The following is a 26,153-nucleotide window of genomic DNA, read 5'->3' as shown; positions in this document are numbered from 1 at the left end:
GTTACTTATAATGACTAGAACTGGAGTCGTATAGATGTACGTACTTCCTCACTTCCTCGATCAACCGCTCTTCATGCTGCTCCATCTTCGCTCGTGTTTTTAAAAATGGCGGTCGTGAAAACAAACCAAACCGGGAAAGTAGGGAAGCGGAAGTGCGTGTACAGCGGATGTAGAGTGGACCAATCAGAGCCCTCTTGTCTGCGAGGCTTCTGCGGTGGTCACAATTTTTGGGAGGTGCGCGCAGAGTGTCTGCGAAGGTGGGGGGGGCTACGCAGACGCTATCTGCGACGCCATCTGCGAGGACTGGGTTGTCAGCATAAATTGGCCTTAAGTGTACCTGGTGCTAACAATCAAAATAACACAAAGGAATGGACAAGCAATCATTTGTACAGCGTAGGCCACATTTCGTGCGACAACCATGGCGCACTTGGCCAAATTATGTCCCCACCAATATCAACACCGTTTTTACGCCCTTGCTATAAAGGCACAACTATGAACAATAACCTGCTATGACAATAGTCACAACAACTCTACACTTTGCAAATACAAGAAATAAAATTCATTTTGATTTGGAATAAATTATTTAACGCTTGCTTAATAACAAACAGTTTGTACAAGACCATTGCACAATTTCGCGCAGAACTATATGAAGTTCCTTACACTACTGTAACGAATATGGCCAAGGAAATGCGTCCACAGCATTAACTGATTTAATACGTGTGCATGTGATTATGACGTGTATCCGGTTGACCAAAAAAAAAAAAAAAGGATCAAAAAGCATATTGACGTTATTGTCTACTACAGCCTGCTTGTTCAAAGCGGATACTCGGCCAGGAGAGATTACAGCAGCCTGCCGGAGCACTCACAGGACTATAGGACTGGACCACAACTAAACTAACTAACTGGTAGGGCACTAAATGAGCACATTACTGAACAGCGTGCTTTGCTATGCTGGCTGGTTCCGAGTGCACTTGGTGAAGTTTGAGCCGGTGCACTTCAGGACACAGTGCGGGCCAATGAGCTCGCGCGCGCTGTGACGACACACCCGGGCCACCACGCCCCCAGCGTGGATACCGACAGCTCCAGTCAGAGCAAGAGCACAATACTGTCACTTTACAGGGGTCTGGACTTTTCAGCCACGATGGGGAGTTTTCATATTCAACCAACACAAGTTTATCAGTCTCTCTTTGCCTGAACAATAGCACTAGAGTGAGCAAACCCTCAGTGCGGCGCGTTAACGGTTCGTATCGCGGCTTGTTTTTAGTCAGGATGTCAAGTTTATTGAAAAGCCGGTAACAATACATACACACACAAAAAAAAGTGAGTTTGCTGAATGTTGAGCATCACACAAAAGGGATCGACGACGGAGTTGAGCGATTTAGACAAGTGTCATTTCGCTTTTGAATGTTATAAAGAAGCATCGGGGCATTTTTATTTCTCGTGTTTAACAACATGGAACATTTAGCAGCAGAGTGCCTTGTGTCGATGTCCAGCCGCGCAATTGTTCACGGTCCGAAAGGGAACAGAGACATGATCCGACCCGAAACTGCGGCTGCACCCAGGAATGGAGAAGAGACCAAGGAACCTCTGGTGAAGGACAACTCCTCTTCTCTTTTTGTTGTGGCCCGGATTCTGGCGGATTTCAATCAGCAGAGCCCTAATAATCTCGCCGAGCAGGCAAAAACGAAAGAAGAAGACGACAGCACGCCACCGAGCCCAAGGCGAGAGGAGGATGGAAACTCTGCCACACCTACCGCCGTCCCTGCCGACTCGGCCCTTAAACAAAGGGGCAAGCGATGGAGGGCTCGGGCTGAGCAGGAGTCCCCGCAGAAAAAGCACAAATGCCACTATTCTGGCTGCGAAAAAGTTTATGGCAAATCGTCACATCTCAAAGCTCACCTAAGGACACATACAGGTCAGTTTCCATTGCAGCCAGTAGTGCTTTGTCATTTTGCACCTCAGATAGTCTACAGAAACCGGGTTGGGATTCAAACAAACAAACAACAAATAATCACCCGAGTTACACAAGGATTTATCCCTACCTATATTAAAAAAAAAGACCCAAACCTTATTTCTGCCATAGCTAAAATAAAGACACCTACATCACAATCGTAAAACAAAACTAGGTTGTTGTTTAAACCGTCGTGCGAAGTGTCGTAAATAATAAACGTCACGCCCACAGGAGAAGCCTGGGTATCTGGTCAGTCCTAGCTAGAGCAACAGTTTCCCACCGGTTTAACCCACACCACCATATCCGGTGCCGTCTGTAGGCTACAGATGAGCTCACTTTCACCAGAGACGCTGATTAGTCTAAAATCGGTGTGTTGGGAACACTATGTCCTGACAAAAAGTGCTGGAAGTCAATGCGGAATTAGCGCGCAGTCCTTTACTGAAGCAGAAACAGTAAACAAACCTTTCACACCCACACACGTAGGAAGTCCTACCCAACACCTACTCTATTTAAGAAGATTTAAAAAGTTGCTAACACTAGAAGGTCACCAAGCAGCTAGCTAGCTAGCTAGCTAGCAAGCAGCCCGCAGTGTCGCGCTCATGCTAACACCACTGGCCCTTTTTTTTTTTTTAACACTACTGATAATCCAAGCCATGTAAAGATTAGAATAAACGCGCAGGAAAATGAATAAAAGGAAGGGGGAAAAACAAACAAAGGGAGGAGAAGGAGGGGGGTCGGCTGGAGGAGTCGTGTAGATGTAGGTGCTTCTTAAACCCTTTGTTGTGAAGTGCCACACCCCCGCGCGCGCTCCACTGCCAGCTGATCTGGCCAGCAACAGACTCAGCTAGACGAGCGACGAGTGAGCACAGCACCACCCCTCACATGCACATCTCAAGCTTTTCTTTCTACAAGTTGTGTATCCTTATCCAATGATTTTTCCCCCCTCTCATGTTATAAATATTTGATCAATAATGTCCCCACAAAACAGTTTCTTGTACAACAAAGACAGCCAAGTCCTTTCTCCATCCCCCCCCCCCCACAAAAAAAGAAGTCTTGCACTATAGCATTAAGCACATCTGGCATCATAAAAGTAGAAATCACCACCAAGGCTTTGCCTTGACGTGGCGAGCATGGTACACGCCCATTCAGATGTCCACGGCTGCCATGACACACCCTTTTCAGATGCGACAGTGAGTGCAGACAGGATGCACCAGTGGAAAGGTTTTGTTCATGAAGCTTTCAGCACCAGGTTCAAACAAGGCCTGAAGCCTAAAGCAAGTCCACTAGCCTACGACTCATTTGTGCTGGATGATTCATTTCAAATGAATTCATTAACATTACTTCTTACTTCCACACACACCTCGTCCTCCTCTTACATCTCCCTTTGTTTTACCTCCATTGAGTCTTGGATATTTCTGGACATTGTATGAGATCACAGTTACATACAGTATTCAGAGTTCCCACAAACTGATGTAATGCACCATGTGGTATCACCACAGTTTGTCACATGTGGCCTGTCATATAATTTATTTATTTATTTATTTGCCCTTGCTTGACTTTCAGGCTTGCGACTGGGCGGTGTTCTGGTTGAATAATGAGTATTCCGTCTCATTTGTTTTGGTAATCAGAGAATGTGGGTCATTTGAGTTCAGCAGTCCAGGCTCTGCCAAACTGCTATGCATGAGTCTTTCCAAAGCACTCAGCAGATTTTCCCTCAGTCCCAACCAATAGATCAAAGAGAAAATGGATCAGCTAAACACCACTGTCTAAAAGAAGGGGGAATACTGCGTTATAAAAACAAACTGGTGAGCCAAGTGGGCTGGAGTCCTTATTTGACTTTAGCAACACCCTGAACTCTGCGCCGACTCTGGTTTGAACTCCGTGTTGGAACATTTGTCCTCCTGATTCAGAATCTGGGCACAGACCTCTGTTTCTCTCAGAATAAAAAAAAAATACTTGGAGCTCAGGATTTTTTAGATGACTCACTGTAGCATTGCTAATGTTTTTGATATGAGATCATATTGGAATGCAGAACTGTTTTTTTCTCCCTACAGTATTAGTTTTGGCTTGGAATTTTGCATATATGTGTGCTGTATGCTGTGGAATGGCTGGGAAGCCAGTCCTCACATGTGCTAGCTTGCTGTGAGAAAAGGACGTTTATGATGGCGCTTGAGCAGATGTACTATTGTGATCAAATGCTAGCTTAAAATCATGTGACAGAGGGCTTGACTCACTGCTTTGAAGGAGACTGCAGTACTGTATGCATTGAAATGCAAATATGGTGAGAACAATGTTAAATAGTAAATGTAATCTCAGGAAAAAGGAAAAGAAAGGTTTGTTGTTTTTGATGGCTGTAACACAGTATTAATATGCTTCATCTCTGATTATACTAACATACAGGTAACAGGCTTTGGAAGCATAACTAATGACTATATCTCCGCAAGCACATTTCACTTTGAGTGACTGCACATTGCTTTCCACACATCTAGACCTTGTGAAAATCCAGCTTGTTGACTGTTTTAGCTTTTGAGTGTTTGCAGTACTGTTCTGTATAATTGATCCATGTGTCTGAAGTTCACTTGTCCATTCCCTGTAATCCTGTGGTGACCTGTGGTTAAAATGTTCTTGATTTGAGATAAGGTTAGTGGGATGACCTTGAGGTGGCTTCCCAAGAAATCTCTTACAGCTTAGCTTGGCTGTACAGCCAGACTTTGCTGTCTCTAAATATAGATTTGAGAATGTTTGGTCATTCTCCTTGTTCTCTAGTTTTCATGATAGATAGTTGTCTGTATATTAATTTGATAATCAGAATCCAGTGGATGAGATTTGATGCAGAAAAATCAGATGTCTTACATTAGAGAAACAAAATATGGTCAACTGTACACCAACCTAAAAGCTGGGAAAAAATTATGTACTGAAATTTTTTGACCTTCAACCTTGATTCCCACATAAGCTCCATAAAGATAGTTCTGACTACAAAACTTCCACATAACACAGAAACCTGTAGGAGAAAATCTAAGATTCTTCGAATGTGAGGTTGTGCTGTGCAAGGCTCATAATTCATAATCACCCACACAGATGGATGACTAGCACTAGATGTGTTGTCTTATCCTTGACGTAATATGCTTGCAGGTTGCAATTGAGAAAATTCTGTAATACATTTCTGTAATGCATTGAAGGAGGAAGGAGGAACACCCACTACTGCTTTGGTGCAGTATGTGTGTGAAATAAATAGGGTGGGGTCCATGTGAGAAACACACTCATGAAACTTGACAGTTTAAGTGCATTGAACCGTACAAAGCCAAGACTCTTATATGTGTGGGCAATTTGGCACACACATGCTATGCTTATAGTGCATTTGAAGTATTTTCCTTGAGGTCTTTACAGCAATAATTTTTTAACAAAATGACTGCTGTATGAGTTGCAAAGCCACATCTCAGACTTTTGTCTCTTCCTAAAATATTAAGTGTGGCTTAGCTTAAACTAGGCCATATGTTAATGACTAAAATGTCTTTAGCTGGGTGTTTTTGGTAATATCTGAGATGTATGTTTGATAATCTGTCATTTCATTTGCTTTACCCTCCATTTGAACTGGAACTTTCATATAATTTACACCAGACTTGGATTTGACATTCCCATTGATAATACTCCACTATAAAAAAAATTAGCCATCTGGAAGTTTATTAAGTGCACAAACGTGTCTGATTAGCAAACGAAAGATGGAATCTTGTGATTGGAAAGGGTATACATGGGTGTTTTGGGATAATCTCTCTAAACATAATCCAGTCTGCTACCTGTACAGCTCCATAATGTCATCTGGCTCATATAGGTTGAGATAGTGTGGGAATAGAGTGAGAATGTCTAAAAGAATGAAGCGGGGGTTTAACTGAGTCACACTGGCTGTGGTTTATGCACTCACTAGCCATATCATCCTTTTCTCTGCACCGAATTACAGAATGTAGGTCAAAGGTGTGTTAAGACATGGCATTTTCAAGGGTACAGACTGAATACAAATGGCTTGCTGTATTGTGTGGGTTTGCAAGGCTTCAGCAGGTTGAGGGTCGAAGGTTACGAGACAGATTTGTCTAAAAAACTCAAAGGTGGGGCATGGGTTCCCTTTCCTCCAAACCATTTGGCCTTAGCTATGGAAAATAATCTGAAATGCAATAAATTGACAAGAGATAAGCTAAAGCAGGGTTGGGGTTTTTTTGGAAAACATTTCACAAAACACAAAAGGCATTGGCATTCAGTTTGGTGACCCTGTCCCATATCTCACAGAGGTTGCAGTGCTTGTGTGTTCATAACCCACCTGCAATGGCTATAGAGCCTAATTAGATAGAATACTTCTGCTGCCATGATGAAATTGAATAACATGAATAATGTATCATGTCATGTCATGTCAAGTACTTTGTGTTTAGTGTAGGCAAAGTGATTTCGTTGATGTGCTCATTAAAGGGGTGCTGGGGAGGCACCTCTAATCCTCATGGTTCCTAGTGACCCTGACAAAATGCCACTTTCTAACTGCATTAACTTTTAATAGGCCTCACAAGTAATCACACAATCTAACCAAAGGACATAATGGAATATTTCACAGACTGTTTGCTTTTTTGTTCATCCACTAACCCATATTGCTCCTGGAGGCTCCCCTTGGCATTGTTTTCTTGAGGCACCATCATGAGGCACCTTTTTTGTACTAATCCACATGCAGGAATCTGGCTCATTATTTTCACCAAGATAATGAAAACACTATTTATCAAATATTCTGTATAAATCTATGCTGAATAAAGTTTAGATAATGCACTGGGATGTATAATAGACCATAGTCTGGTTCTTAACCTCCTCCTTTACTGTCCTTCACACAACACTGAGCTCACGTATCCTTTAGTTAGCTTTGGCAGAACCTTATAAAACCACTCTGTTCCTCCCCACCCCCTCAGCCTTGTGTCCTATTTCCCTAGCTGCCAGGGCTTTAAGAAAATGAGTTGCTGAGGTGTTGTGCGCTTGGCAGTGCCTGGCCTCGCTTGGCCTCTGGTTGCATGCGACCCAAGGGTGTCGGTTTCTCCTGGCAGGAAAGAGAGCTGCCATGTTGCTGCATTTTTTTTAAGCCTTCTTGAAGATACATAGAGCCACCAGTGGAGGGGCTCACACAACGCTTAGCAATGGCTGCTCATTTTGCCTTGCTTAGGACATGCTGTACAGAGTGGACCCATAGGGGATGAGTTGATGTCAATGCCCCCCCCCCCCCCCCACATGTTGATGTAGGTCATTTGTGCAGCTGCAAGCAGTCTGATTTGGGTCTTTTCAGTCTGTTCATTTTGGAGCTAAGAAAGCAAAGAGAGAGGGGCATGATATACAGTGCCAGTTAAAAGTTTGGACACCCCTACTCATTCATAGGTTTTTCTGTATTTTGATTATTTTCTACATTGTAGAACAATACTGAAGACATCAACACTATGAAATAATATATGTGGAATTATGTGGGGCGGCACGGTGGTGTAGTGGTTAGCGCTGTCGCCTCACAGCAAGAAGGTCCTGGGTTCGAGCCCCGGGGTCGGCGAGGGCCTTTCTGTGTGGAGTTTGCATGTTCTCCCCGTGTCCGCGTGGGTTTCCTCTGGGTGCTCCGGTTTCCCCCACAGTCCAAAGACATGCAGGTTAGGTTAACTGGTGGCTCTAAATTGACCGTAGGTGTGAATGTGAGTGTGAATGGTTGTCTGTGTCTATGTGTCAGCCCTGTGATGACCTGGCGACTTGTCCAGGGTGTACCCCGCCTTTCGCCCGTAGTCAGCTGGGATAGGCTCCAGCTTGCCTGCGACCCTGTAGAAGGATAAAGCGGCTAGAGATAATGAGATGAGATGAGATGAGAATTATGTGGTAAACAAAAAAAAAAGTGTTAAATAAACAAAATATGCATCTAAAATATATTATAGATGCTCCAAAGTAGTCACCGTGTACCTTGATGACGCTTTGTACACTACTGGCATTATCTTAACTAGCTTCATGAGGGAGTCACCTGGAATGCTTTTCAATTAACAGGTGCCTTGTCAGAAGTTAATTAGTGCAATTTCTTGCCTTCTTAATGTGTTTGAGATCAAACAGTAAACAGTAAGTAATACAAATAGAGTAAATAGGCCTATTCCACAACTGTAGTAATCCATATTATGTCAAGAACCGCTCAGCTAAGTAAAGAGAAACGACATCCATCATTACTTTAAGACATGAAGTGTATTTTAATTAATAAAAGTAAAGAAAAACCATTGAATTAGAAGGTGTGTCTAAACTTTTGATTGGTACTATATATGCACCTTTATTTATTTACTTATTTATTTATTGTGTGGCAGATTTGTGGTGTCTCCAGGCTGTTACTTACATTAACTGTAGTTTGCAAGGTGGTTGACCCCTCCCTGTCCATACATTTTGAGCGGAAGATCCGGAGGAGCGTGTTATGTGAGAGGTGGTTATGGCATAGATGAAAAGGCTCATTCAATCTGATGGGCAGTGGCTTTGGGGGTGGGGAGGAGTCGGGGGGATTGGTCTGCTATTTCATGTACAGGGTGAAAAGATCTCATTATGAATGCTCTCAGTCTGTCAGTGGGAAGACTGATAAAGACACTGATGAGGGTCTGGGTATGTTCTGGCCCTTTCTTTAATGATCAAACACATTAGTGTTATTTCAAATTGCACTGTATGGACTTTGTACTGTATTTAGTCACTGGAACAACCAGGGGGAGGGGGGCATGACATAAAGCCACACCCAAGGTGCTCAGCACCCTCCTGTACATGCCAGCACTTCTGTAGATATAAACAGCTTCTAATAACAGCAGTCGTCTCTGTCTTTAGTTAACCAGGCTTAAAAAGATTAGCCCACAGTCTGCAGCAAAGAAAGCCTGTTGGGGTTTATAGTGCCATCAGCTAATTAATGAGTCTAGTAATATGTTGAGATGTAGACTTCTACCAAACCTGCCTCTTTCCTGTACAAAGACAGTAGAAAGCTACATGACTTATCTGAGTGTAACTGCCTGACTATCTGGTGCATCTGAGTTCCTCTGAGTGTTGAAGGTGGTGGGTGGAGTGACTTATAGTTATCACAAATGGAATACTGAAATGGCTGACAGCAAAGACCCTCCCATAGCACACAAGGCTGGTGCTATTGTTCATACACAGATAGAAATGACACCACAAGACGAGACACACAGTTCAAAAGTTATTTTTCATCAGAAACAAAGGATGATAACATTAAAAATGGTTCTGTTTTGCCATCCGATTTGTCAGCAAGACCATTTCATCCCATGCATATGTCTTCATTCTATCTACACTTCAAACAACATTAATTGTGTATTTGTTCAAGTCAAATCAGTGACGGTAGACTGAAAGCCTTTCAAGGGCTGGTGTCTGTGTGGTTATACAGACCCTCTACCATACTTCCATTCACATGTGCACACAGACAGTGACACAGATGCGCTGACACACAAGGTGTGATGTTCTTCTGTATTCTGCCATGTTCACTGTGTTTCAGTGTGGGCTAAACCACATGAGGAACTTTTCTTTTTCTCATCTCATCTCAGGTCAGCACGGTGGTGTAGTGGTTAGCGCTGTTGCCTCACAGCAAGAAGGTCCGGGTTCGAGCCCCGTGGCCGGCGAGGGCCTTTCTGTGTGGAGTTTGCATGTTCTCCCCGTGTCTGCATGGGTTTCCTCCGGGTGCTCCGGTTTCCCCCACAGTCCAAAGACATGCAGGTTAGGTTAACTGGTGACTCTAAATTGACCGTAGGTGTGAATGTGAGTGTGAATGGTTGTCTGTGTCTATGTGTCAGCCCTGTGATGACCTGGCCACTTGTCCAGGGTGTACCCCGCCTTTCGCCCGTAGTCAGCTGGGATAGGCTCCAGCTTGCCTGCGACCCTGTAGAAGGATAAAGCGGCTAGAGATGACTACAGGCGAAAGGCGGGGTACACCCTGGACAAGTCGCCAGGTCATCACAGGGCTGACACATAGACACAGACAATCATTCACATTCACACCTACGGTCAATTTAGAGTCACCAGTTAACCTAACCTGCATGTCTTTGGACTGTGGGGGAAACCGGAGCACCCGGAGGAAACTCATGTGGACACGGGTAGAACATGCAAACTCCACACAGAAAGGCCCTCACCGGCCACTGGGCTCGAACCCGGACCTTCTTGCTGTGAGGCGACAGCGCTAACCACTACACCACCGTGCCGCCCAACTTTTCTTTTTGTCAGCAAAAAAAAATTCACACAGTGGCATGGTGTTAATGCTGTCTCTCTGATAAATTGAATACAGCCATGCCATGACTTTATTACCAGTTGCTCTTGTGCCAGTGTTTGTGGTGTTTGGTCTCTATGGTATATATGGCCACACTGAGCTCATTTCTTGGCTTGTTGCACTAGGTGGTGGGTGTGACCCACATCGTTCTCCTGGCATGGTTATTGCACTAAACTGCAGGCACTCCCAAGATGATGGACTCTGATGAACTGGCGTTGTGTCCTGAAGCTACCGCTGTAGGAGTGACACGCAGCATGATCTGAGAACAGCACAGCGCTATTATCTGTTAATGACAAGGATTTGGACAGGACAAGCTGGTCTTGGACTAGAACAAAAAGGCAGGCTACACCCCGTGCAGAGGCTGGAGCTTCCACAGCAGTCTTGTCATTAACCCACTGTGGAGAAACACGGTTGGCTGGCTCCTGCCTGGCCCTCAGCCATGTCTATAAACGCAGGAATAAATTACATCCCTCTGATGAGTGCTGCTACTACACTTGCGGTGCTGGTCTGGGACTCACATTTAGCTTGGCCTGCTATGGATATGATTGGGCTTGCTCAGTGGAGCTCAGTGTGGTGAGTGGTGTGTTCCTCAGTCAGAAAGGTCTAACCAATACTTCATATGATCCTTCAAGCCAACTTTATGACAACGTCAAACCACTATTATAGGTGAGTTTATACTGGTGAGAGAAGCATGGCTTTCTCTTGGCTCCATACAGAAACTGCCCTTTTTTAGCCAAGATCTTGTATTAGCCATTTTCTTCTTTATTTGTGCTAACTATATCAAAGATCTGGTCTCAAATCAGACTAAAGGCAAGCTTGCTTGGTGTTGCTAGCTGCCTTGTTGTCTGCTTGGTATAGCTAGGGACTATATAAAGCAGTAACCCAGAGAGCCTCAAATGACCCTGGACATATGTCATTGAGCCAATGTAGCCTAACCCAAACCACATATGAAAAGACATTGTTCTTGGTATATTTTGGTTACATTTAATCCTAATGTAATACTTTCACTCTGACTGAAATCTCAGGCCAAGTTTACATTAGACCATATCTGTCTCGTTTTCTTCGCGGATGCACTGTCCATTTACATTAAAACGCCTGGAAACGCTGGGAAACGGGAATCCGCCAGCGTCCACGTATTCAATCCAGATCGTGTCAGCTCCGGTGCTGTGTAAACATTGAGAATACGCGGATACGCTGTGCTGAGCTCTAGCTGGCGTTGTCATTGGACAACGTCACTGTGACATCCACCTTCCTGATTCGCTGACGTTGGTCATGTGACGCGACTGCTGAAAAACGGCGCGGACTTCCGCCTTGTATCACCTTTCATTAAAGAGTATAAAAGTATGAAAATACTGCAAATACTGATGCAAATACTGCCCATTGTGTAGTTATGATTGTCTTTAGGCTTGCCATCCTTCCACTTGCAAGTGGTAAGTGACGCGCATGCCCGATATGCACTAGGATCTCACACACAGCGGCTCAGTCCCGAATAACTGCTCGTGCACTTCACTCGCGCACTCTGTGAGCTGCGCAGGGCCGGAGTGCGCACCCTCCAGAGGGCAACCGCTGTTCAGGGCGGAGTGATTTGGAGCGCAGGATGCCTGCGGAGCCAAGCGTATCCGTGTATTGGCGTTGCTGTGTGCACGCGAATCGTGTATTGGCGTTGCTGTGTGCACGCTAATCGTTTTAAAAACGTTAATCTGATGATCCGCTGATACGGTCTAATGTAAACCCCACCTCAGTGTCCAATTCCAATCATTAACAGACATCAGCAAGGTCAACAAGGTACGTCTTTTAAAAAGTCTTCTAAATGTCCTAGTTCAATGAGAATGCTTGGTTTAACATTCTCTCTCTCTCTCTCCCTCTCTCTCTCTCTCTTACTAAAGACAAGCTATCAGTAGGAACCGCTTCCCAGGGGACATTACCTGAAAGGTGACCAACAAAGCCTAGAGTCTAGAAAAAATAATTTTCCGCTCACATGTGAAGGGTTTCCTCAGAAATAGTGTGTGTATAGCCCTCATGATGGACTAGTGTGACCTGGAAAGTGTACTTTATGAGGCTTATAGTTCTGTGTAGTCAGGGTGGATTCATTAGACCTCCCATCGTTCATGTCTGACTGCATGCTTTGCTGTCTCACTCCCCTGCTGGCTTTTGAGGTTCACGGCTGAAGAGGCTGATGGAATGTTATCTTTGCTCTTCTTACAACAGGTGACTGACGTTAAGTCTTGTGGCTCGTCATTCAGTCTCGTTTAGTGTTGCTCAGTTACAGGGCTGATCAGATGTCCATGGAGCAGACGGTTAGCCTCAAAGGGCCTCTCTCCTGTTTCCCACTGATCCATCTCAAAGCCCATTCAGGATAGATGCAATCTCACCACTGTATTAAACCATGGACTTAGCACACATTCATGTGCCAGCTAATCAAACCTTTTATAATTCTGCTTGAGTTACGCAAGTCTGTTACCTGTGACATAACTGCATCATCTCAAAGGGAAGACATTTGCTGCTCTGTTCTCAGTACCCGATGTATCTGTGATGCAACTGCCTCTCGAGGTAACTGGGTCACTGTGTTCGTTAGTGGAGACCACACAACAAAAGCCTTCTCTAATTACCGCCCTGTGTTCTTGGAAATACAGGGACACACGGTCCTGCTGGCACTCTGCCAGGAAGAGTTGAGCATCTGACATCACCACCCACCACCCAGGTCATGTAATGTAGCGATACGTTGAACCACCTACATTATAAGAACCCCCCCACAAATCTGGTAAAAATGATAGCAGTGGAGGGAAAGGCTAGGAGAGACGTGCTTTGCACAAATACATAGAAGAGTGGGTGGAGCCGGTCTGGCACAGCACATTTCCATGATTGTGGCCTTTCTATTATTTTGCAAAGAAACAAAAGGGGATCTCTCAATAGACCTCTCTCAGTAATTCTCTTTCAAATAAACCTATAAGTCAGGTAAATAAACCTGCTTTTGTTTGTGCAAATGTTACAGTGTGTCCTTATGGTCACAGATGGACACACAGTCAGAAAGTCCTGACCTCAGCAGTTCTTCTGAATGGACAGCTTGCTCTTGTTTCAGATGTATGGTGACACTGTGTGACATCTTTGTCTGGAAGTTTTACCTGACTACACACACACACACAAAAGCTTGCTCTTCACTCAGGACTGTAGGATTGTTCTGGACAATCCCCATCGACAGCAGCACACAGAATAGCAGCCAGGGTGCGCTCCAGTGTGGATGTGCTCCAGAATGATCAGGAATTTAATCTGCAGTTAAATCACTACTGCTGGTGTGGCACATTTTCAGACTCCCACACTCTCTTGGTAGTTTCATTTCCTCTTCTTTTTATGCTTTTTTCCCCTCCCTTTTTTCTAAATGAAGTTTGTCTATCCAACACATTCTAGTTCAGGTTTCTATGTGCATTGTGTGCTTAAGCAGGAACGTTATGGCATTGAGGTTCAGGTCCTGATCATCTTTCTTATGGCCAGTGAAATATTTATGTTGTTGGATTTGTTTTCGTTTGCCCGGAGGCCATTTGAAGATACACCGAAACTGTCTGAGTGGTTTTATTAACCATGTATCTTCATATGAATAACTGTGTGTAACCACGATGTTTCGTTAATTAATAATCTGCAGATCATAGGTTACTTGTGCCATTGTGTCAAACAAGATTAATCTTAGATTGGATTGGATTATTAAGTTTATGTTTATGAGTGATTCCACGCTTATGGGTACTGAAATGGGGACATGAACTTATTTTTAAAAATTCACCTAAAACCATTTCTTTTTTTACCATCAGGTCACAAAACATGTAATCTTTAATGAATGATATGTTAAAAGATAACTTTAATTTTCTGAGATGTAATAAAAACATATTTATATGCCAAAGTCAGAACGTAACAGAAGTGTTGTGGACATGTATATTCTCAATTTTAACAATGTAGAATTACTTTTTGAAACATAGGAAGGTGATGTTTTAGCAAATATAATTAATAAACATGTGTAGTAGAATAAACGTACACATTCTTTCAATAAGATTAACATGGTATATAGCTAGATTGTAATTAATGTGTAACAGACGCGAGATGGACAATCGTAACAGAAGTAATGTAACAGACATCATTTTGGAACTCATAGGCTTGACTTTGGCATATAAATATGTTTTTATTACATCTCAGAAAATTAAAGTTATCTTTTAACATATCATTCATTAAAGATTACATGTTTTGGTGACCTGATGGTAAAAAAAGAAATGGTTTTAGGTGAATTTTTAAAAATAAGTTCATGTCCCCATTTCAGTACCCATAAGCGTGGAATCACTCTTATAGTACATGTTGGGTAGATGCAAGATGTTTAAATGAGGTCAAATAAGAGTGACCCTTTCAGATTAGCTCACCAGTATGTTATGGCCCTTTTCCACTACCCTTTTTCAGCTCACTTCAGCTCGCTTCAGCTCACTTCAGCCCGACACGGCTCGCGTTTCGACTACCAAAAAACAGCACGACTCAGCTCGCTTCAGCCCTGCTTAGCCCCTAAAACTCGCACGGTTTTGGAGTGGGGCTGAAGCGAGCCAAAGCGAGCCGAGTGAGGTTGGGGGCGTGAGCAGACACTCCCCTGTGCACTGATTGGTGAGGAGGAGTGTCCTCACATGCCCACACACGCCCCGCGAGCGCGCTGGGATCTGTAAACACCGCAAACCCGGAAGGAGAAGAATTACGAATTACGAGAATTTCTGAAGCCTTATGCGCCTCGCCTCATCTATACGCTCTTGCCAGTATCTGTCCGCGTTGTCGGTGACAACAAGCCACAGCACCAAGACCAGCAACACTAACGACTCCATGTCCTCCATGTTTATTGTTTACTCTCCGGGTCGTGAGACTACCGCTTAAAAGCTCACTGATGTCACTGTTTGCGCTGCTTAACGACATCACGTGACGTCCACCCACTTTCGCTAACTCCACCCATTGTGTCCACCCACTTCCAGCCAGCACGGTTCAGCGCGGTTGTAGTCGAAATGCAACTCCAACAGCCCCGCTCAGCTCGACTCAGCACGGCACGGCTCAGCCCGACTCAGCCGCGTTTGTAGTGGAAAAGCGGCATAAGTGATGAATTAACCAGGGGAGAAAGATTAGTACTGTATTGTTCACGTGTATATGTGTAGCAAATGAGGATTCAATGGTGGTTTGTTTGCACAGGAACGAGACCATAGAGACATTATTTGCATTTTTTTCTGGCATGAGGATTGGTCTATTTATGTGGGTGTGTAGGAGCTGTTATGGCCTTGGCTATTTGTGAGTTTGAGAAATTACTATGGGAAAAGTGGATCGTGACTGCACATACAGTCTGTGTGTATTTTTCACTTCTTGAGTGCAGACAGTCAGCATACTGATTGACTAAGCTGTTTATGTATTTGTGTGTGTGCGCGCATACCCAAGGTCTGTGAACAAGCAGGGAATGGGGAACTCCACTGAGTCTGTCTGCACGAGAATGGCAGGACATGAACCCAGGCTGAGCCAGTATAGACCTTGTCTGCTTTACAGCCATTCTGTGGTGGGGGAAGGGACTGTAATGTCTCACACCAATCTGGCATCGTACTGAATGTGTGTTTAAAGTAGCACAGTGATTTTCCACTGGGACCTATGGGGAAACCATGAAACAAAGACAATTGCACTGGCCTGCAACTGGTCTGTCTGGCCCTCTACATACATTTCCTGCTTTGTCCAACTTCCTTGCATAATGACTGAGAGGTCTGACTTCTTTAATTACCACTACTGTTTGCATTTTTAATGTCTTGGGTTGTTCGATGAACAATTACAGCAACGATACACTGCAACACATCATTATATTTAAGCTTTCGCATGGGTCTAAAGCAGTGCTGGAAGAATTAGAACAGTAGCTCCTGTGCTTGCAGGGAAGAAAAGCAGTGGCCTGGAAGTAAAATGGACACTATGATTTACTAGGCTATTTGGTGCAAGATGCTTTGTATAGATTGCATACACTGTTAACACATGGAAATGTACAAAACAACCCAAGATATATAGGATATATAGGCCCGTCTGGCATCATATACTGTGTAGATTTGTGTTAAAGTCTCATTTTATTGCTTGATGTGAGAGGGGAAAGGGTATAATTATCTCATGTGTGGACTCACTAATAGTTACACATTGGCAGGGACCAGGGTAGCACTTTAAACATCTTTAGCATCTGAATCCTGTTTAATTAGTCTGCGTCTGAAGAGGCTTAAGTGTCTTTGGTATCAAGCCTAAAACCTCCCCCCCCATAGTATTTGTGCATTTAACACTCCTGACAGTCAACGCAGCATATCATACATAGTGTTTGTCGCTGACTTTTTTTTTTTAACTAACTCTTCTTCAATTAGTATGATGCAGTGCTTTTAGCACATATGTCTCATTTCTAATGCTGTGCATGCCTGACTTAATGTTTAGAGGCTTTTCACCCAATTTAAGGACTGTAAAAAAACATTTCACAGTCTATTCTGCAGCTGGAGAACTAATGAGAAAGAGTCAATGCATTCTCTGCAGTGCCTCATAAAATGCTCAGAAGTATGAGAGCCTTTCTGTCTGCATGCAGGCTGTTCATTTGTAAGCTAAATGCTGAATGTGAGAAGGTTAAACCCAGGAGTGACCCGTGTGAGAATGGGTTCTGGCCACTGTGCTTATTCACTGCTATGTTCCACTGAGTCCTATAGTTGGAGCTAAACAGCTTGACTTTGAGAAGCTAAGAGGAAGCTCAGATTCACAAAATGGCTGTGTATGTCTGGCCCGGAGTACTCCTTCCAATATCCATGTCCTAACTTAAACCACTATAACAGAAACAGTGGCCACTTCTGTTACATGCTTGTATGGATTCACGTGGTGAAAAATGAACTTGACACAAATGGGCAAGTTTTACTAAAACAGGATGTCTGCAGTTGTTTAATAGGGGCCATACGGGATACAAAGGGGCATGGCAGGACTTGGACATTTCTAAAAGAACCCTTTGTCTACATAAGGGTAGGAAAAACAGCTAGGGTAACATCAACTGGCACAGATTCCCCTACTGTTAGCAATGTATGCACTGATGACTTGTAGCCTTCTTAGCACCCTTATATTGGATTCAGAGAACTGTCGAAAGAAAATCAGGACCAAATTGGCTCAAATCACTTCTTTCCAGATGCAGACAGAGCTAGGCGAGCTTTGCTGTGGTGGAAATACAAACTTATATTGTGTATACATTGATATTTAATCTATGTAGTACTGTACTTGGTATTTTGAAAATATACTAGATATTGGTATCTGTTGGATTTGAGTAAACACTGACAGCTGTGTGTATATGTGTGTTTGTGTGTGATGCAGGAGAAAGGCCCTTCCCATGCACCTGGCCTGACTGCAGTAAGAAGTTTGCCCGCTCAGACGAGCTGGCACGGCACTACCGCACACACACAGGAGAAAAGAAGTTCGGCTGCCCACTGTGTGACAAGCGCTTTATGCGCAGCGACCACCTGATGAAGCACGCTCGCCGCCACTCCAACTTCCAGCCAGCCATGCTGAAGAGGCAGCAAGGAGGCAACAGCACGCTGAACACACCGAGCAGCACACGGCCCGGATCGCTGAGCGACTATAGCCGCTCGGATGCCTCCAGTCCCACACTCAGCCCCACACTCAGCCCAGCCAACTCGCCTTAAACCCGCCTGCACTTTCCGCCCTCTGCCCCCTGCAGCTCAGTGCTGTTTTTTTTAACTCAAATTATTTTCTGTCAAAAGTAGTGATGTTGCACACTTATTATCCGGCACCTCTCTTTGCTAAACCTTTTGCTTGCTGTGGTGTACTCTACTGTACATAACTGCTTCCTGTAGTGCAATTTTTTCTCACCAACTTCATAAAAGAGAAAAAGTAGAAAACAGAGAAGAAAAATGCCTTTTCCAGATGGCAATATTTACATGATGTACCATATGTCTGTATTTTTTATAGCCTCTGGCCTCAGCCAGTTTCCAATGTATTTTTGTTGCTCTCTCTCTTGATCAAATCTGTTCAAGTGAACAAAAACGTAGACAGAATTAACAAGTATAATTTCTCTCTCTCTCTCTCTCTCTCTCTTTTTTTTTATTTATGACGGGTTAGGGGGAGTGGCGCACACACACCTCAGGATTCTAGACAGTTGTTTTTCTTTTCTTCTCCTTTAATATTCACACTGACTGCACAATACAAGCATCACTTTACTCTGAAATTCAACAGGGGTTGAATTTTGTGCCCTGCTCAGGGATGGCCTTGTTAGCTTGAAAGAATGAACATGAAGAGAAAACATACATAAAACAGCCTTACACTCAACAAACAATTTGCACTCTTCCTTTTGTCTTTTTTATTGGTTTTCACATCAGGTGAAACTAGTACTAGGTTTAACAGTCACAAAAACTCAATATCTGATCTGGCTGTAAGACGTGGTACCCCAGAATAGAGACTAGAATGGAATGGAAGTCATTGTATATTGAGACTGGAAGTAACTCCTTTTGTCTTTAACATTGCTCTCTCTCTCTAATACTCTTTTTTTTTTTCCCACAAAACTGTGAGGGTTGTTCTGGATAGGTCCTCATTTTAAAGACTATGTTATAGTGGCGTAAATCCAATTTTTTGGTCTAGATCTGACTTGTTCAAATCTGCATGCAGAAAAAAAAAATCTTTTGAAATCAGATTTAAGCCACTATTATTTGTTCAGCTAATTTGAATATATATGTGTGTGGTCATACAACAGTGAGTCAGATTATAATATTTTTATTTTATCATTTTATTTTTTACATCACACTTCACTGCACGTGGAATTTTCTGGCGCAATTATGGTGGATCGTCCTCATGATGTTATTGATTTCATAATTATGTACGTGTGCCAGATTTCTGGGCAGAGCTTTGTTCACACAGTAAGGACAGATATATCACTTACAACACAAGTGTGAACCGTCAAGGCGAAAAATCGGATTTGAGGCTTGTAGTGTGAACATAGCTAAAGAAAATCCCTACATTGTGTAAATGTAGGCAATAAAACTGCCATTACATGCACCACCTTCCCAATGAGGAGAATAGATTCCACTGCTCTCCTTACAAGACTGAACCAAATCCCCTAAAACGTAGAGGATAAAGTTTCAAAGCAGCAGCACTGCACCACAAAGACTGCACATGCATCAGCTTCAGGATTTTTCCACAACAGTACAGGTTTAACATATATCAAGGGACCCGGGATCTCTTTGATTTTTTTTTTTTTTAAGAAAAGAGAATTAAAAGGAGAAGCACAAAAGAGGGAACCACCAAAGACTAGAAGGTGTGCAGGTGAGAATAGGAAAGCTTTTCTGCCTGTGATATCCAGAGCTGGGGGAAGGGAGATCCATTTGCATTCTCAGGTAACGACAGATGCCTCGGCCATGTGACCATACCCACCTTACTCACTGCCACCTGCCGCTTAGGAAATGGCTATGCTCAAAACCAGACTATTCATAGCGTGCTGGAGAGCGACTGCAGTGATGCCATCCTCAGCGTGCCGCTCTCACTCCTCCTAGAAAAAAGGCAGACAGTGAGAGGATGGATGAAGTGCTGAAGGGTTTCCCCAGGGTCTTTGCTCTGGCAGACTAAAATGCAGCCTGGACGACTGCAGGTCTTCAGAGAGGAGGAAGCTGGAAACCGGGCTGAAGGAGAATTACTGGGCTGGGTTGCTGGGGCAGTAATGGGAGATTGAAGCTCGCCTAAAGCAGCTATCTGGATGAGGCATGGAAAAAAAAAACATGCTGACCCCAAGGGAGCCAGATAAAGACATGGGCTTTATCATAAGCCGAACAGTTCAGCAGAAGAGACAGCCTGTCAGCTCTCCCCGCTGGCTCTTAGACTGGAACACAGCCCTCCACTCTCATGCATGCTGCCCCTCTTCCTGCCCAACCACTAAGCACTAACGGAAGATGGAGCTTTCCGTCATCTATCAGTGTTCTGCAAATGGCACAGGATGGTGGATCTCCTCTGATTGGATAGCATCAATATTTGAGGACATTGGATTTCACAAGAAAGGAAGTTGAGCAAAGGAGATAAGGGCTTGTGAACAATGAGAATGCTTATGGTATCAATTAAAATTTCAAGCATATCCTGTCAGATCTGGAGTTCTGTATCCTTGGAGAAGAAAAGAAAGATAAAGCTACTGTTTTTTTTGTTGTTGTTTTTTTCCAGTACTAAGACCTTCCAGACTTTACTCAGACACGTCTTTCTTTTTTTTCTTTGAACAGCTGCCTTAAAGACAGTTGTATAGATCAGAATAAAATGATAAGACGAGGCAGCACACAGCTGTAAGACTCTATGGACTTTTTATGTTCTTTGCTTATCCAGACCTCTACACAGACGTCTTTACTGTTGCAGAGACACTGATCGAAACAGTCAGTGTTGCTGCTAAACACAATACCTCAATATACCATTATAGCAGCTGCTTTCAAACTTGATCCTCATTAAACAGGGGGCATTAGACATGAAATATTATTGCTACCAAATCCATGCAGTAACAAATACATATCATTTAAGCAAACAGCAGTTTACCGTCCTTTGCTTGCTGAAGCTTGGGAAGATGAAGGACCTTTGTGAGAAAGTGGTCTTTATGTTTCTACAAGCCATTCCTCACAGCTATGCCTCATCAGCTCAGGCCAGTAGCTCACAAAACCTGCCATGAATAGAGGCACCACTGTCTAAACTATTTTGGCACTAGCCTCACACACATGCGCATACTTACACACTGATGCACATGTTCGTTCACCCATCTCACACTTCTCAAGTCACTTTCACATGCTCTCTGTTATCCTTGGGTCACTTGTCATACATGCGCTCATTCGCATTGACTTTTTCACCTCGTAGAGGAAGATGGGACTAGGGCACTGTGGCACTACCCAGCTGGGGATGTGGTATCCCTGGACTGCAGGAGCAGGTGAAGGCCTGTGAATACCAGGCCTTGTCCCTCTCTTCACCCTCCCTCCCCGTCTCTCTCCTCCCTTCCTTCCCTTCCCCCAGGGCCTCGCAGCCAGAGTCTTTCAAAACAGCACACATAATCAAAGCTCTCTCTCTTCTCTCTGTCTAAAGAAAACACCAGTAACAAAATGAAACCGCATCACACATGCATTACTCCTGCAGCAAGACCACACATCACGCTTTCTCACCATTAGGTCATTTTTAACAGATTCCAGAGGTGTTGGAATCAAAGTGTCAACCTATTCCACTAACACTGGAACACTAAATTAGTAATTACCAATTAGCTAAACGCCCTCTAGGTTGACGTCATCAACAAACCCAAAGAGGAGATAATAATACCTTTCCATTCATATTGCTGACCATAAGCTTTTACTCATCCCACCATAGAGCTGTGTGTTGCAGTGCACTGGAAGTGCTGTAGGTCATCTCTGTGTTCTCTTCATTGTTGGTCAGAGAACATGGTGACTTCTCTGTCTTTAAACTCTCCTCTGGCCAAAACCAGTAGCATGTTCAAACAGCACGCATAACCATGGGTCTTTACATTGGGTCTTTACATTGGGTCTTTACATTGTTCTCACTATCTTGGGTACTGGTGAGATATAATGTAATGAGTAAAATGTTTCCGTCCACTCTACTCACCTGTCCCAGGTCAGCGTGAGACATGTAAAAACATACATTTTCTTTTTCTCCATATATTCACTGTACTGAAACGACTTGAATCAGAAAACGAGACCATTGAACATAGTTTGTGGCATGTCTAGGGTAAAACTGTACTCACTCTGTCTTTAGCTTACAATTCAACTTTACGTGTGATTATAGATCATGGATGTATTCATCTGATTTTGTTTATTTGTAATATATATTTTTGTGTTTATTATTATTATTATTATTATTATTATTATTATTTCCATTTTCTGAATGAGAAAAGCATATTTACTCCACATTTTTCTGATTATCATTTTTTTCCAACAACAATTATAGTTGTTATTTTTGTTTTACATTTTAATCTCAGATTTTTAAGCCTTGAGGAAGACAAACCCCAAGAGTTCCCTCTTTATGCAGAGACACTGAATCTTTGTTATAAGCAGGATATAATTTTTTTTCTTTAAAAGTTGTGGAGAGAAGCAGGATAAAGGGGTGAACTTAACTTTTCTAAGGCTAATCTTTTCTTCTTTAATGCCTTGCACATGATTGATATAATTAGCTTCATTTTCAAATGACACATAACCATAGAGACCATAGCATTGTGAATAGGTAGTGTAGTTCCATGCTATTGTTATTGTTACATTTTATTATTCTCTCCTTGGTTATAGATGACGACATTTGTGTTACTCATTATGTTTTTCTAAACTTTACAAAGCAACTCAGAAGGTTATGAAGTATGAAGTATTTTGTCATTAGAGTGATGGAACAGAAATAATGGGCCAACTGTCATGTCAACATTACATAATTTATTAATCTTCATTAACTCAAACTGGAAAATTGAAAAAGAAATTAATTGAATGTTTCATGAAGTCCTTTAATGTTAATCATGAATCACATTGAACTATACAAACTTCCCCAAATTAGCATAATTTATTTTCTGTCTGTTGCCAGAATTATACTAATCAATTTTAGTAGATTTTGATTTTGGGAAATGTCACTAATATTTTTTAAATAGCACATTAGCTTTGATAATAAGTGCCAAAGGCATTAAAGTAGCAATTCCAGGAGAAACCCTTAGAAAATTAATGCGTATTCCATAATAGGTGACATTAACTAAATAACCTTGTACAGTTTTCTATGAGTGATGTGTTTTTAAGTACGTGTACAGGACTGAATGATGTGCATTAGATACCCAAGTATTTTTAAGTTTAGCTCTTTTTTTCCTTTTGGTGTGACATTAATGTAGCTTTATGCTGGTTTTTGTCTGATTATATTGCTTTCTTAATTTGTCTTATGCTGTACAATTTAGAACATACATGGTTAAATATCCTAAACTCTCGGACGCTATTATTGTTATATTAATCAGAAGTGAGAACCCAACCATTCCAAAGGATTGCAAGTTAATTTGCTGTAAATGTGCTGCTTACATCAAACCAATGCATAGAAGCTACATTATACTTTTATGTATTTATTTTATGTTCTGATTTGGACTGTGATGTATTTTACTGAAATACATTTGTGACTAGTTAATTTGGGTACTTTTAACATTTTTTTTCTGCTGTTTTGACAATGTGCTTATACTATATTTAATGGTGCCTACTGGACAAAATAGACACAACCATTCATGTTGGGACACGATAAGCAGTAAACCCTGAGCCTCTCATAAAAGGGATTTTGCAAGCCTGCTTGCTTGTGTACGTGCAGGTGTACATATTATTTTGTAGCCATTCCCACAATAAGTGAAAGACAGACATGCAAAACAAGAGTTAGGCCCATAGAACTGTTGCATGGAACATGGGCCAAAGTGGTACAAAGCACCTGCCACTTGAGCCATCAAGCAAATGAACCCACACTGTACAATTAATTGACGTTCAGTACTGGGTTCCTGTAACTAGAGCCTCACTGGGTTGTCACCAAAGACTTATGTGGATGAATGTGGGGATGTTTGCATTTGCGTTAGCTGGAATTCAGCCCGCCATTTCACAAAGCACATTAGCGTGCTCTCAACTTAAAGGAAAAAAATGTTTATCCTTCAAACCATATGACTCATTGGGTTATTCCCAGATGTGTCTGCCAGGAAGTTCAGGAAACAAAAGAAACCCTGTGAGTAATGAACAAAGCCACGGGAAACTGAATGGCTTGTTCAATGTGTTAATTTAGCCAGTAACATATATTTGTGAAGATTTATGTAGACTGTTGTTTGCCCATTATCGCCTATTGTTTCTTCTGGTCTGTCAAACTCTAAAATGATAGGTAGAATAACACTGTGCTTGTGCAGGTTAGTTTTCTCCAAAGAACATGTGATTGGCAGCATAAATGCTCTTCAGTAATTGTGCGGCCTGGGAGGGAAAACCCCCGACATCAAGTGTGAACACATTTTAGGAATTACAGGAAACATCCTCCAAATAAAGATGTAAATGTTTACCAGGGGAAAAACATGGTTTTGTTGTTGGCGGCATCATGTTGGTACCATTAATCCCTCAAAATATTTAAAATATGAGGAAATAATTGTGCATTTTCAGTGTACATGAAGGCTTGCAAAATACAGTCATGCTCTTACTCTTGGTCGCTGGTCAGTGACTGATGCTTTTTAAGGCATGAGTTCATTTGTGTGAGTTTGGTGTCAGTCTCTTACTCTGCGTGCTTAGACTCGAACACACAATTACTCTTTTAGAAGCACGCAGCATCCAGTGGTGTCAGCAGGGACGAGGCTGCTGTCGTAGCAGCTGTTAATGAGCACGCGTGACTGGATGACTATAAGAGGCTCAAACTCACAACCACCTTTCCCTTCGTTCGCTTTTTTATGATGTGCACTCAGTAAACGTGTCTTACTGAGAACATCTATGAGGCCCAACACCTATGATATTTGACACAGAATAGAAAAGAGCTGTCTTTAAATAGGTTTGTTTTTCTTCAAGGCTTCTCATCATCTTCTCTCTATATGGGAGGATTCACTTGTAGCTCAATACCCAAAATCTACACATATTAGTGACATTAATTAGTGATATTCAGTGGCCACAACTAATTATTACATTTCTTTGTGCTTTTTGGACACCAATGATGCACATTCGTTTGTACTATGAATCTCCAGTCATCAAATGAACAAATACAGATGTTGTATAAAGAATTTTCGGGAAGACATAGATGCTTCAAGCTGTCCTCTAGGCTTCATGTGTATACTTGGCTTGCCTTCCTGATATATGTATTAGTCTTTATTTTCTATTACCATACAATGCCTGTTCCTGTGACTACAGCGCAGCTATAAAGCGCTTTGTACAAAATAACTCATATTTCAACTATGGCCAGTTTCTCTCTTCATGACCTCATTCACAAACCTGCCATTCATCACCATTTTTATTTCCTGTCAATCAACCAAATCACTACAGTGAAGTATTACAGTTGTACAGTTCCATGAATTATACCAACTCTTAATGTTGCTGGTCATGGTTGCTCTGCTGTATGTTTTTATGACATTATTTTTTACATTCTAGACAATATATTGTGACTCTGTCCTATGCAAATATGAGAATTAACAAGAATTTGTCAAATAATGTATGTGTCAACTTGTATGCATGAAATAGTGAAGTTTACATTTGAAAATAAATGCATAAATAATCAGCTTTATTGTGGTGAAGAGTGTGAATTATTTCTTATCTTGAATCCGTGTTTTTCCCCCCAACACATGGTGTCTAGTATGATGAAATTATTATTTCTCACTAGCATTTTTGCAACACACAATTAAAGCAGGCGGCACGGTGGTGTAGTGGTTAGCGCTGTCGCCTCACAGCAAGAAGGTCCGGGTTTGAGCCCAGTGGCCGGCGAGGGCCTTTCTGTGCGGAGTTTGCATGTTCTCCCCGTGTCCGCGTGGGTTTCCTCCGGGTGCTCCGGTTTCCCCCACAGTCCAAAGACATGCAGGTTAGGTTAACTGGTGGCTCTAAATTGACTGTAGGTGTGAATGTGAGTGTGAATGGTTGTCTGTGTCTATGTGTCAGCCCTGTGATGACCTGGCGACTTGTCCAGGGTGTACCCCACCTTTTGCCCGTAGTCAGCTGGGATAGGCTCCAGCTTGCCTGTGACCCTGTAGAACAGGATAAAGTGGCTAGAGATAATGAGAAGAATGACAATTAAAGCAAATTAAAGTAACTAAACATTTTTGAACTGTAGGAACCTTCCAAATGTTGATATTATCACTATTTTAACCATCTAAACTACCAGTGCCTTTTGATACATTTAACAGTTATTCCACGAAATCGAGTTGTACGAGCTGATAGACAACAAGGAGTGCAGTGCAGAGTT

The 26,153-nt window shown here is 42.5% G+C and overlaps 1 protein-coding gene across 1 annotated transcript; it reads left to right on the top strand.

Annotated features, from left to right (window-relative positions):
* The first annotated feature begins 1,332 nt into the window (after positions 1-1,332).
* On the top strand, positions 1,333-25,481 carry klf13 (Kruppel like factor 13). The gene is made up of 2 exons (XM_060914880.1): positions 1,333-1,915; positions 17,586-25,481. The coding sequence occupies exons 1-2, from the start codon at positions 1,453-1,455 to the stop codon at positions 17,912-17,914; spliced, it is 792 nt and encodes a 263-aa protein (XP_060770863.1). The 5' UTR covers positions 1,333-1,452; the 3' UTR covers positions 17,915-25,481.
* Positions 25,482-26,153: the final 672 nt, after the last annotated feature.

Source organism: Neoarius graeffei, chromosome 2, assembly GCF_027579695.1.
Source record: "Neoarius graeffei isolate fNeoGra1 chromosome 2, fNeoGra1.pri, whole genome shotgun sequence".
Lineage (NCBI taxonomy): Eukaryota > Metazoa > Chordata > Actinopteri > Siluriformes > Ariidae > Neoarius > Neoarius graeffei.
This window is presented reverse-complemented; position numbering and strand designations above follow the sequence as displayed.

What these genes read in the sequence shown, in the direction of transcription:
- klf13 (XM_060914880.1), top strand. Translation starts at nt 1,453, where the DNA reads ATGGAACATTTAGCAGCAGAGTGCCTTGTGTCGATGTCCAGCCGCGCA. An exon ending in TCACCTAAGGACACATACAG is followed by an intron (nt 1,916 to 17,585) that starts GTCAGTTTCCAT and finishes TGTGTGATGCAG; the next exon opens with GAGAAAGGCCCTTCCCATGC.